Below are 12516 nucleotides of genomic sequence, written 5' to 3' on the forward strand. Positions count from 1 at the left end.
ACAGAGTAAGGCTACTACGGAAGTCCGGAGTAGAAATAAAACAGAGGTTAGACTACCCTAAGGTAGAGCCGGAGAATTAGTCCTAAGGTTTAACCCCTAAGACTTGGAGGTGGACAAGAGATGAGACTCAAGTCTGGAGATTGCAGGAATGAGCAGAACTAATATGATATTCGAACTGAGGAGTTCCGGAGTATTACAGGGGTTTATATACTGTAGGTATCATATAAGTAAATCAGTCAGCAAAGGTAAAGGCTATGTATGAAGCATATGGAAAGTCTATTAGTAAGTGTAATGGATCAAAGCAGTGAAGTCGGAAAGGAAGTAAGAATGGACGGATCAGTAAGCATAGTGGAAAAGGACATAACCGGTAACCAGAGCAATAGCTAATCTAAAAGGAGTTAGAGGTGAGTGCGGAGATGAAGGCAGAGCGCCGGGTGGAATAGCAGGACGGAGAACCAGATTTTGATGGAGTAGATCCAGAATTCCGGATCCGGAGGTATGGGATATGACAGTCTCACTGTTTGTGCAACATCCCATAACTAAAACAAAAGCATATAATATGTAGACACAGTGAGGCAAGGCACCAAAGGTGCCTCCAGCAGAGCATGAAGTGCTCTGCTTGCTTCCTGTGCCGAAGGCACAACAGGCTTGAACTCGTATCAAGGGGAGGAAGAAGCAAATATGTTTTTGATATGTTTTCCATTGCTTCACACTTGCAGAGGCCCTGTGACAGGCACTGGGGCAACAACAGACCAAAAAAGCGGTTTAATATGTTCTATTATATCTATTCAACCTAAGCTGCTACTTATATACAGACTGTATCTAATTGTGGTGTGGTGGTGAGCCAGGGAGGTGTGGGAAGGGTTGATATTGTGGAGAATACCTAAAATGGGCGATGTTTTGGGAGTTGTGGAGAAGTTCCCGGTGGCCAAAAATGCGAGTGGGAACAATGGAGCAGCTGCAAGTGCTATGCTGTATCTCACACTGGCAGTTAGTGTATTTTAATGCATTACTCCCCCAGGGTCTTGTGTGCAGGCACCAGTGAGGAAGTCTGAAGTGTCGCAGCCATGAGAGGATGGAGCTAGTACAAGAAATATATTAACTCTAGTCTTTGGTAGAGGACAGAAAATATTTCGGGGTACGCATGTTTAAAGCGGGATTGCGCTCACCAGCACTCATAGCAGTTAAACTAGTAACCTGATCACACATGGATTCCATCAACCTCGCCCGTATCAAGAGGCGGGGCTCTGGATCAGTTCGAGTGGAAACCATCTCCATTCCCGTCTTGGAGAAGTTTAGAATACATGGATGCGGTCAATACCGTAGACAGGCTCAGCAAAGGCCGAAGAAGCTACTTTGAAGGCTGCGACGGATACTCGATTTGTGCTGCCCAGACTCCGTGTATACGCGGCTCGATAATGAGGTAACATGGATATAGATGATGGCCTGACTGTCCTATACAACCCTAACACGCTCCTGCAGCTGCAGCATGTGCAAAGAGCTTCAGTTCGATCCTGACACTACTCGTCATAGACTATACTTGCTGGGCCCCTATATCCGATTAAGGCGACGAAGTTCAATCATAAAACTGTGAGTTGGGCTTACCGCATTTCAACACCCTTTACAACGTTCTCGATCAGCGAGGAAATGGATCAACAAGAGCGAGACGCGAACCTTATCCTTCCAACTGATCTGTGCTTTCAGTTCTGTGTGACCGAATAGAATGATGACGTCGAATTCAATCTTATAATACTTCGAACGATCTAGAAACGATTTTTGGGGACGAAGTGTTTGGGCTAGTTCCTGGAGGTCGGCATGAATCGTGCACAGCGTGGAGAATGAGGCTGAATTAGATGAAGTCAGCATGAGTGTGCTCGAGCAGTGAATGGCTCATACACCGTTCAACGTCTAACCACTGCGGCTCCTGGAGGGCACCATTGTAGCACATTATGTCCGTGCTGTGACTCGTGCATGCAGCGAGTGATTTTAGGACAATATAAAAGGACTTCCGGAATTCGCGCAGCTCAGATACTTGAGTCCCCTATAAGACAGATCTGAGGTCGGCATATACCGAATGAGTAGAATGCTTTATTCACCTTCAGCAAAATACTCTGAAACCTATTGGGGATACACGGTTTACCGGAAGCATCGATGAAGCTTGTGTGTTGTCGGGCCGAGTGCTCAGGATCCTGAGAGTTGTATGGAGAGTAGCATTCGATGCCATAAGTGGCTCGTGCAACTCGAGACGACACTAGGTGGTCAATGTAGAACGAAACTGCTCCATCAGCAACAGCCTTATTGCTGTGGTCATCTGATGAGTAGAAGTAGTCACTTTGGTATTTCAGAGCTTACACATGGGCATCTGGGCGACAGAAGCTTATACCGAGAGGTTGAAAGTACTCCTGGAGTTTCGCAAACAGCCAGTCGCTGGCGGCGAAACCGCCGACCAAGAAAACGAACTTCACAACGATGTCAGAATCTGCCAATATAAGCGGAATATTATGCTCGCATTGACTGGGGTCGAAGCCGCACGCATCTGCTGCTCGAAAGCCTCGATGATGGCTTTGATGGATGGTTCAAATAAGTCGGCGATGTCCCGGCTGCACGGTAAAACGTAAGTGTTGGGAGGAAGGCATCCCAAAAAATATGGACGAACCCGACCAATTTCAATTGCCCTGATCGAATGTCGTACTTCGCATCCTTGTCACGGATGGTGCCAAATTTGATGTAAGATGGTTCATCAGGCTTACGGAACCGAAGCTTCGTGCTTTTGTCGAAGATACTCGTCATTTGTGCGATCATCTCAGGACTGGAGTAGTTCGAGCCAAAAAGTTTGTCTGCACAAAGAAGTTGCCATCAGTTTTTGGTTGCCTGCATGGTCGATTCATTCACGGACTTCGTAACAGAGTATGAGCGCGACGGGTAACAAAGACTGAGCCTTGCAGGCAACCTGAATGGACTTCAGCAGGAGAACGTCACAGTGAAAGCGGGACTGACATTCAGCTGGGGCAATCTCCTCGAACGAGGTCGGGGATAACTTCATGGAGTAGGCGCTGAGATCGATGGTTCCGCCTCCAGCATCAACAACAACGACTCCTTGGCTGTCAGATTGGTCTTCCTCTTCGTCGGGGTAATCTGACACAGCTATAGGGGTTTTAGAGAATGCATCCGATGCAATCACGTTGGTAACACAGAAATGAAGACTCGCTTCGCCTTCAGTCAAGAGGTGCACGTGAGATTGTTCCTGGTCAGATGGAATGAGACCAGCGAGCTCGACGGCGCGTCTAATCTGTTGTTGTTGCGCGCCTTCCCAACCGTTCGGGTGTGTAAGTACGAACTCAATGGAGTTCTCGACCGATCTCCAAAGACTCAAATGTGATTCTTGAATGTAAGTCTGAGCGCACTGGAAAAGGTAGCGCATGAAGTCGGCGAGGACCTGTACTGCGGATTTGCCGTGTGGAAGAGGTGGTATGTCGTCTTCCCGTATGTGAGACGATGCCAGACGCTTGGCGCGAAGATGAAGTTTCCACCTGACTAAGATTAACATACAGCCTGCACTTCATCCTCGACGCTAGACAAACCATTCAAGCCTCACCCATCCCTCATCTTCTGCCTGTTCAATTATGTGCTCTTGTAAAGCCTCGGCACCCACGGCGCGGACGTCTCCCTGCAGATCATAGTAGATAATTGATGGTATTTTGGAGTCGCCTCCAACATGCTCTTGCGCAGGATATCTGCGACCACACCATGAGCAAGAGATATGCTGATGGAGCGGCCTACTGACCTTGCCACCCCTCTGATTACGGGCACTTCCCCCGGGTCTAGGATACAATACGAGACACCACTGAATGTGGTACCGACATCGAATGCAAGCACTAGCTTTCGCGTCAAGCCTTTGTACGGTTCCCGTGGAAGCATATTAGAAATCTGAAGGTTGGTCACTCGCTTTCTGGTCGAAGGTTATATGTCAAGGGGCGTGCGTTACACTTTAAAGGTCACATACCAGGGTTGAGGCGTGTACGCCTCGTGTTGTCATTGCATACACTGGGATAGAGCAAGGATGTGATGGTGTTCAAACACATGTTGTGCACTGCCTATGACCCTTTTCTGAACAGAGCAGATCCTCCCAAGAAGGTGAGAGTGCTGACGAGACCCTACGCCCATGTTCACGTAGAGCTTACTGTGACAATCTGAGTTCGGATCTTATACAATATGTATGTAGCGGCTTCTTCGGAAGATCGAAGCTTCATGCAACCTTGGCCAGTGCATTCGACATCTCAGCACTTGTTGTCACCTGCGGTTCTATGAATATTTGGATTGATGCGTGAGACCTCCCTTCATGATCATGACTGACGCTGACTTTCCTTCCTTCAATTTGTTGTAATTTTGAATGTGTATATAGTACGCGAGTGATACTGAACACGAACTTGCCTGCCCTAAATCATGTTTCTTCACAGCATCACACCTTCGATTCAGCGTTGAAGTCACTTGAAGTCTGGCCGCTAGTTGATGGCAAGTTGTCTCGCTCCTCTTCACCTTTGTTAATAGTAACACCACGGTCACTGGTGATTCAGGTCTAAACCACATCATCGCTAGCGACCGTCAATTTGACATTGCATCAGAGTGCACCTTACTCGGACCTGTGGGACGTGCTGAATGTGTAGTGTTTACATGGTGCTACACTAAAACTGTTGCGATTCGGAGGTCGTTGGGAACGGACATGCGACAGTCGCTGAAATCATCGCGTGAATATGGGTCCGATTTAAATGCTGACGCATTACAAAAGTTCCGTCTGGTACGTTGATGATATTTCATCTGAGAAGTAACATATCTCTCTGGCTGTTCTCGTTTCCTTTCATTGATTGACCACTGCACGGGAAAACTTGTAATAATAAGCAATTGGCCCGCCTTCCAAGAAACATCATGCGAAGGTATTTGAAGCTGAGCAACCACCTTCACATCGCCACGCACCCATGCATCACATATCTCAAGACGACGCCTCGTAGCACGTTCCAGCAGAGGATCCCTTCTGTAGATGTACAAGTCAGTAGTGACCATACTCTTGGAAATGACAGGATGCTTACGATATCATAGCAGCAGAGAGCGGTATGCTTCGAGTCGCATTTACTCGTAGAGCTAACCTCGGTGCAGTCTGAACCTTGCCAGCCACTGTTGGTCTATAACAGGGCACCAATGAGCACGATAAATACGATGCAGAACAGTGTCGACCTACATCTCCAGCTGTCTTGCAGCACTCGAGCGTGGCACCCTTCTGACAGGCTGAGTCTGTAGACGCAGTTGTGACGCCAGCAAGGGCAAGGATGGCACAGACGACTGGTGTGAAGCGGATGAACATTATGGTGAGGTGGTTGGACACTGGAAGGTGAGAGGATGGGAGGTCGTGGTTTTATAGTTTTCTGTATACACTGGTATGTAATAGACCATGGCACCCATCATCGCCATTTAGTTAGCATAACTGTCGGTAAAGCAAGCCACTAATACTTAGTACTGACGCTAGTGTTAGTGCACACCGAGTAAATTCGATTAGTTGACGTACATTAGAATTGTGCGGTCATCCGGCACGAGCCCTTGTGCTGTAATTTACCCAGCTAGCACCGTGTACTCAGCGGAGACATGGGTACACAAGCATGGGGAGGCCAGTACAACTTCTAGGAGCAAGGGGTTGTAACCACGTGATCTATTACTAGGATGGATAACGCGTTGTAGGTGATTTCCCATCATTTGGCTGTATCTTGTATTGGTCCATGTCGTTACAGTTCTTGCCGTACGATCTTCTGTTCAATATCGCCCAGGATCTTGACATCGATGATGTGCACAATCTTCAAGCGGTCAGTTCTTTGTCTTTTCAACCTGACTCGACATGATCTTACCGATGTGACTTAATCTTTTTAATTATTTAGACCTGTAAATCCTTGCGTTTGTTCACACTTACGCGGCCCGTGTATCGCCAACTAGCCCACGACTTACTCGCTAGATCCAGACCCCTTCCTCTCCACGCCTTCCAGCGCCTCTCAGATCTCTCTACACCCGCCCTCATTGCTGCCGTCGACCGTGCCCGAGGTCTAGAGAAGGCATGGGCGATCCGTGCCCCTCGACCTGCTCGCCCAAATCCGTACTATGGAAACCAGTGGTACATCACCATCAGCGTACCTTCCCATGAGGAGATCGATTGGCTATCCCCCATCACCAGCAGCTACACACTCTGTGCGACTAAGAGCGGCCGTGTCTTGTGCTGGGATGTGAGGAGGGATATCTGCCTTGCTGAGTGGGATCCGAGGTCCTTGGCAGGCTCCAGTGAAGGCGCCGACGACGAGGATGAGGACGATGAGGAGAAATGGGAGCTATGGAAATGTCGTGTCGAATTCGAAGAGCGCACCGTATATTTCACCATGGCTAGGGTTCTCAAGGGGTTGCTAGTTTTCAATTTTCTTCAATATCCTGATCGAATTGACATACCTTCCCCAGATACCACGATGACCGCGTCATGGAGTTCATGCTCATGCGATTATTCTTCCCTCAAGAACTCGACGATTACGACGAAATAAATCAGGCACAACTCTACGTCCAATCTCCCATTCTTTCTCACCTCGATCACTATGCCAGTGCTGTTGAACCCCAACCCCAACAACGTGAAGGAGACTCCCCGATCACAGTAACTCCTAGAGTCCCATCACCCGCGCAAGATCCGCCCCCCTCGATTCCCATCTACGATCAACCTCCCACCCCCACCCCTTCACCTCCCAGTTCTCAAACTCCATCACCACAAGATTCCTCTCTGCTTAACTCCGGCAGCTTTGGCCCATCAAGCGCTACATCCAGTGCCCAATGTTCCCCGATGGCGATCAATGCAATCCTACCGCCTGATTCTGCAGAATGCAGCGATCCCCCACAGTTAAATGGAATTCCCTCCAATCAAGCGAATACAGTTGGAATCAGAGGCGATGGAGGTGCTGGGGATCCGTACCAGGGACCTGTCTTCTGTCATCCCTCACTCCGAGCGATGTTTATCCGCAGTGCGCCTGCGACTCCCTCTTGGGAGAGATACATCCCACTCCCTATGCATTTTGGTGAGCGTTTATTCCTTTTGTTTGTTTGTTGATGTGCCAATAAATATTGTATTCTGACAGATCCACCTCCGCCTCCGGCCCCAGTGAATATTCCAATTCCAGAGTCGGCACGACCAGTTTTCGGCACGCTCACGAGTTTCCACACCACAGGCGTCATCATGAACGTGTTCCTCCTCGACCCGCCACGTCGCTTGCTGAGCGCTTTTGTGTGGATTGCGAGTAGCAATACCATTGGTGAGTCTGTCTTACTCCTTCGGCATCGGGAACCCAGGTACCCTAAGCAGATGTCACTGATTACTGTCATTCATTTGGAGCTGCGTGCTGACTGCTTTTATGATAGGGTTGTATGTGCTCCTTGATTGGGCGAAAGAAGACTATGTGTTTGTGGATACTGGTGTTGGATGCGTGAGTGTTCCTTGTGGTTATTACGTTTCCTTCGTCTTTGCACCAATCCGTCCATAATTCAAGACCCCGTTCACATGGGGTTGGTGTCGGTACTCTGATTTTGTGTGCGCATACGATGGTTTTGGTCGCATATAGTCACCAAAATGCCATGTGGCGCAACTGATTTGGCATTTTTACGGATATGGCGACTCCAACAACACGCATATCATTACCTTATTGTATTTACCATATAACATTATCACCTGCTAACCTCCTTCTACAGCTCATCTCCTCGAATTGGTCCTGTATCCTCCACGAAGACCAAATCGTAATCCACAGCGAAGAAGCCGATGCCGCCTACCAGCACTTTTACCCACTCGAGGTGCTCAGAACATACGGCCGTCCCCGCTGCGCCGTGTCTCTACCGGCTCACGCGCAAACGCCACCTCAAGCGGAAGAGGGCGTACAACAGGAGAACACGGGCGACGGCGAGGACGTACCGGAATCGCTGAAGAACTTGTGGAATAAGCTCCCGACGATATGTGCGAGGCTCACGCCGACTAGGAGCATTTCAAAGAAATTTGTGTTTCCTGTTGTACCGGGAAGCTCAGGCGCGGTGGTTGGTGCGCCGCCTGCAGGTGATGAAAATGAAGAAGACGCTGACGAGGCTGATGAAACGGGTGCGGCGGAAGAAGAAGATCAAGGACAGACTGAGGATGGTATTGAGCCCGTTAGTGAGGAAGAACCGACCGGCGCCACTGAGGTATCCTCAATAGTACCTCAATCTGAGGACGAGCAGTCTGTTAGTCATGATGAAGAACCTGTGGACGAAGATGAGCCACCGGATGATGAAGATGAAGAACTTGAAGATGCTCATGAAGGTAGAGAAGAGAAGCCTTTGACTACGAAGAGGAGAGGCGAAAGGCGTGCACGTTTCGAAGATGAAGAATCAGGAAATGATAGTAACGCAGACGAACCCAGTGGCTCACAAGGTGGCGAGGATGCCGATGAAGTAAGGGTCGAGGATGAGGTCAATGCAGGGACTTCTTCCTCAAGCGAACCCAGTACTAACCCCGAACCTGCGCCGCAAAATGACGAAGATGCATCATCTTCTCAATCTACCACTCCAACCACTCCCGGACCTCAGCAGTCCACTGAGGGCGCAGTCGCTCCGACAACATCTGAATCGTTTACAAACCCTTATCCATTCCCTCCGTGGTACCCCGAGTCTGCACACTTTGTGCGGCAATGGTGGCCCACCCTCCCTGGCGTCCCGCGGCTGAGCTGCACGGTTGTCCTCCTTGCAGCACACGATCCTGAGACACACCGCACGCGTTTTGTGCTCGCGCAGCATTACTTCAAGGTCCCCATAGCTCCTGAGACACTACCTATTGTAGGAAAAGCGAGCACAAGCAGTTCATCTTGTTCCACGCAGGCGAACGATGACGATATGCTCCATCTATGGTACGTCAGCACGCCGTTTGAAGTCGTCTGCGTGCTCGAAGAAGGAGACGACGATGAAGACACTGGCGACCGGCCGCGACCCCTCGTGGCTGTTGATTTTGGGCACGCAGTATGGGTGGAGTGTGCTGCCCCTGTTGTCCCTCCCGACCTTGATGTCCACGCCCGCGCCAAAAGCAATTCTCCTGACGCATACGACTCAGATGATGTTCAACCAAATGCAGAGCCAGATACGCAACTTCACGCGCACTTTGCCCATCTCGAGGACGACCACTCGCACCCACACCCACGGCGGCGGGTCCCAAAATGTCTGCGCTTCGTCACCTTCCCGCCTGTGTATGGCCGCCGAGGGCGGACTGAAGAGGCGGTAGTACGCACGCTCGAGATTCCGGAGGAGTTGGACTTGGATGTTGTTGAGACGATCAATATTGATCAGAGCCAGGGCGCTGTGATTTTGAGTGTGAGTGATGGTAAGATTTTTATTTTGAGGTATGAATGATATTACTGGAGCGAGGGTGCGGATGGATGTTTGTTATATAGAAGCTATCAAAGTGACGATTGTGATATGCAACTCGTGCACCATACTGTACCTATGTATATATATCGTACAAAATTCAGGCATGGAGAATGCGGGAATACCTATTATTTTATTGGCTCTGTGTGTATGTGCCCATTGGGGACTTGTAGATAGAGCAGTCATGTCGAAGGAAGGGCATGTAGATACCGGCGAGAACAAGGGGAGGACCAGCTACTCTTCGTGATCACACAGCTCACGGACCTAAAACTGATGATTGACCTCGATCTACACCGCAGTGCAGAAGACACACTACGGGCTCTTTTTAAAAGACGGTAGGCGTCTAAAGAAAGAGAACTCGTGTGAGTTCCCCAGTCGAGTATAAGAGACTATATTATGTACCTAAAGAAAAAGAACTCGTGTGAGTTCCGTAGTACATCAGTAAGGAGTGTGTTAGGTATACTAAGCTATGACTTACCCCCAGTCGAGTATAAGTGACTGGGGAAAAGAGAGAAACGAGCGTAGCGAATCTATGGTACATGGAATTACTATATATGGTAAGTCCGCTGGCGTAGGTCCAAAACAAAAAGATAAAAAGTTATACTACGTTGACGGGTTGATTTCCAACACTTTTTCGATCGGGGTTGGCACATCTGTATGAAGGGACAAATTAATTGGCCATGGCGTCAACATGACATGGATCTTGCGAGGCTTTACTGGTAAGATGAGTGTTAATATGCGCTTTATACATATGGCGGCTAGATTGCGTTGATGGAATACCCGTCATCATAACAAGTTCAATTCTTCTCGCGTTCCAAGAGGTTTTGCGTAAATACGCGTACATTCACTGATATCGGCTCCAGATCATGCCAGGCACGACCCAAAAACTGCTTCCGGGGCGCAGCATGTCGAGAGTCACGGTCGACTCCTGGGGCGCACTGCGGAAGTGTCTGCCGCTGGAAACATACCAAAGTGGAAAGTATCCGTGCGCGTCTTCCGGGACCGTGTATTGAACTGTGAAATAACAATTCGCCGTAGTGCTACCGTCCCAGCAGTTTCCTTCCTGTAGGTCAACACAAACAAATTTTCAGACTTAAAACTTGCCTTTCAAACACGTGCGCCAGCATGATACCGGCCTCAGAAGCCCTCAGCGGCACTGAGCGCAGATGTTCCGATATTGTAAACAAGGTAATCGATAGGCTGTCGAATTTCTACAAGTGGCCCGTTGATTGACTGAAGTGCTAGAACGAGTTATCATCTTTGTCTGGACGTGGCTTTGATGAAGAGTTAGCATAACGAGCAAAAGCAAAGCAAGCTACCCGAGTCAGGTTATTATCTACGAGAACAGGCTGCAGCTTCAAATTTCGGATACACACCTGACAAACTGCCAGTAAAAGCACTAAGATACTTTTTTTTTTTTGCTTCAGAGTGTGGTCTTTTGGGGTCATTGACTGTTGGACATTGTCTCGTCATAAGCTTTCTGCCGTGTACCAAGATACTCAACTATACCGTCTTCCACCAACAGAATCGAACAGAAGCGACCACTCAGCGGCCTCCCACAGCCTGAGGCCAAGAACTGCCAAGAACTGCCAAGAAGAAGTTCGGCAGATGGCGGGGTTTGAAATCGGAACATAGAACATCGCTCAATGCATGCTCGGACACGTTGTCACAGGAGTGCAAAAAAAACCTGCTGCGGTTGATGGAGGTAGGCTGGGGTAGCTCGCAATCGGCCCAGAACTTACTTACCGTATACTCATACGCACCGAGACTCTTGATGGAAGACTCATAAGAAGCGATAACTGAACCCCGGGAGTCGCTGGTATGATTTAAAGCACCTCCTTACAATGGCCAGAATACAAGTTGAAGACTGTCCCAAAGTGCAACGTATTGTGCATGCGAATCGCGCATGTATGTCATAAGGGCCCTCGAGGCAGAACAAAGATCATACAGCTTTGACTTCAGTTCAGTGACTGACTCAACTTACTTACTACAGGAGTCGCGATCTCGACCGCGTGATGCGCTATTTGTAAATAGGACCATATACATGGGATGCGATATTAGTGTCAAGGGTTCATAAAGTGCTACTAGAACTTATTTAAGTTAGCAACAGTGAAGTGGGGGAGTGCTGATCAAGTAGCCGAGTCCGACCTGGGATCAGACCTCAAATTTCAAAGATGGCCCAGATCAATTGAATGACGATCGATTGAAGGAGGTGACAGCTACCAAGATTCGTTGCACGCTCCTGCCCAGCGGTGCATCGAGAGTATCTGACCACCTTTGAGATCTAGTAATCTCAGGCTATCTCAGGTTGAACTCGCCTACTCGATCAACACTGGTAACCTAGTGCTCTCTACTTGCGGTCGCCTTTTCTTTCCACTACATCAAGACATGCATTACATATAGACCAAAAGCTACAGGCAGCGGAAATGAAGTAAGCACTAGAAGAACTTGCCTCATGATGATGTTTTTTGCTGTCAATCGCTCATGGTTGGTAGATTCGTCCACTACAATTTGCTGCTGCAACTCTGCTTTTGGAAGGGAAACATTAAGTTTTCCTACACTGTCCTTTTCCAAAGCTTATAACAAAGAATGCGATAACGGGACGATGCAATGACACAGCTTGTGGACCTTGGTACACCGCCATGCTAATGCCGAACATCATCGGGAAGCCCGGATTCTCAGGAAAGCTACGCATGTTCATGTTAAGTTATCATCGGCAGTAGTTCGTGCTGCTGTGAGTCATTGTCCCCTGAAGAGTCTTTATTGTACCTGTTGGGATGTTTGAGGGTGTGCCTGCCGCCATCATATTTATAGGGGCATCTCGCTACATGTTATCGCATCTGCTTGATCTACACGAAAGGGGATATTATTAGCATGAATTCCGAAGATGTGCTTTGGACTCAACTCGGAATGTAATGACGCACCGGGGTTGCACTGGAATGACTTTGCATTGTTCAGATCGTTTTGTTTGTCACGTCGGAGGTAGTCGATATACAACTTGCCCACCTATTCCAGAGACAAGATCGGGCAAGGTCTTATCGTACTCCTCGGTGTGGTAGAAGTCCGTGG

At 48.8% G+C, this 12516-nt stretch overlaps 3 protein-coding genes across 3 annotated transcripts; 1 reads left to right on the forward strand and 2 right to left on the reverse strand.

Moving 5' to 3' along the window:
• Window positions 1-1604: 1604 nt before the first annotated feature.
• On the reverse strand, window positions 1605-4274 carry EDB91DRAFT_1139453 (uncharacterized protein). Its single transcript, XM_041318924.1, has 11 exons — window positions 4004-4274; window positions 3785-3949; window positions 3582-3734; window positions 2998-3530; window positions 2897-2950; window positions 2657-2837; window positions 2510-2600; window positions 2353-2459; window positions 2097-2301; window positions 1897-2041; window positions 1605-1844 (listed from the first exon to the last, which is right to left on the reverse strand). The coding sequence occupies exons 2-11, from the start codon at window positions 3916-3918 to the stop codon at window positions 1612-1614; spliced, it is 1836 nt and encodes a 611-aa protein (XP_041176126.1). The 5' UTR covers window positions 3919-3949; window positions 4004-4274; the 3' UTR covers window positions 1605-1611.
• A 608-nt stretch (window positions 4275-4882) lies between these two features.
• Window positions 4883-5585, reverse strand: EDB91DRAFT_471235 (uncharacterized protein). The gene is made up of 5 exons (XM_041327371.1): window positions 5558-5585; window positions 5234-5508; window positions 5085-5177; window positions 4972-5029; window positions 4883-4908 (listed from the first exon to the last, which is right to left on the reverse strand). Exons 2-4 carry the CDS (start codon window positions 5354-5356, stop codon window positions 4988-4990), a joined length of 258 nt encoding a protein of 85 aa, XP_041176127.1. The 5' UTR covers window positions 5357-5508; window positions 5558-5585; the 3' UTR covers window positions 4883-4908; window positions 4972-4987.
• A 180-nt stretch (window positions 5586-5765) lies between these two features.
• Window positions 5766-9432, forward strand: EDB91DRAFT_1054871 (uncharacterized protein; the record flags this gene model as incomplete). The annotated part of the gene is made up of 9 exons (XM_041313870.1): window positions 5766-5849; window positions 5922-6430; window positions 6487-6583; window positions 7193-7322; window positions 7429-7493; window positions 7756-7887; window positions 7987-8088; window positions 8503-9090; window positions 9199-9432. The coding sequence occupies 9 exons, from the start codon at window positions 5766-5768 to the stop codon at window positions 9430-9432; spliced, it is 1941 nt and encodes a 646-aa protein (XP_041176128.1).
• Between the last annotated feature and the right edge of the window lie 3084 nt (window positions 9433-12516).

The sequence above is a fragment of the Suillus paluster genome, assembly GCF_016628075.1.
Source record: "Suillus paluster strain FC165 chromosome Unknown EDB91scaffold_34, whole genome shotgun sequence".
Classification (NCBI taxonomy): domain Eukaryota; kingdom Fungi; phylum Basidiomycota; class Agaricomycetes; order Boletales; family Suillaceae; genus Suillus; species Suillus paluster.

What these genes read in the sequence shown, in the direction of transcription:
- EDB91DRAFT_1139453 (XM_041318924.1), bottom strand. Translation starts at nt 3,918, where the DNA reads ATGCTTCCACGGGAACCGTACAAAGGCTTGACGCGAAAGCTAGTGCTT. An exon ending in GGGCAATTGAAATTGGTCGG is followed by an intron (nt 2,601 to 2,656) that starts GTTCGTCCATAT and finishes TTTACCGTGCAG; the next exon opens with CCGGGACATCGCCGACTTAT. An exon ending in TGTCGCCCAGATGCCCATGT is followed by an intron (nt 2,302 to 2,352) that starts GTAAGCTCTGAA and finishes AGATGACCACAG; the next exon opens with CAATAAGGCTGTTGCTGATG.
- EDB91DRAFT_471235 (XM_041327371.1), bottom strand. Translation starts at nt 5,356, where the DNA reads ATGTTCATCCGCTTCACACCAGTCGTCTGTGCCATCCTTGCCCTTGCT. An exon ending in GCTGCAAGACAGCTGGAGAT is followed by an intron (nt 5,178 to 5,233) that starts GTAGGTCGACAC and finishes GCCCTGTTATAG; the next exon opens with ACCAACAGTGGCTGGCAAGG. An exon ending in CTCTCTGCTGCTATGATATC is followed by an intron (nt 5,030 to 5,084) that starts GTAAGCATCCTG and finishes GTACATCTACAG; the next exon opens with AAGGGATCCTCTGCTGGAAC.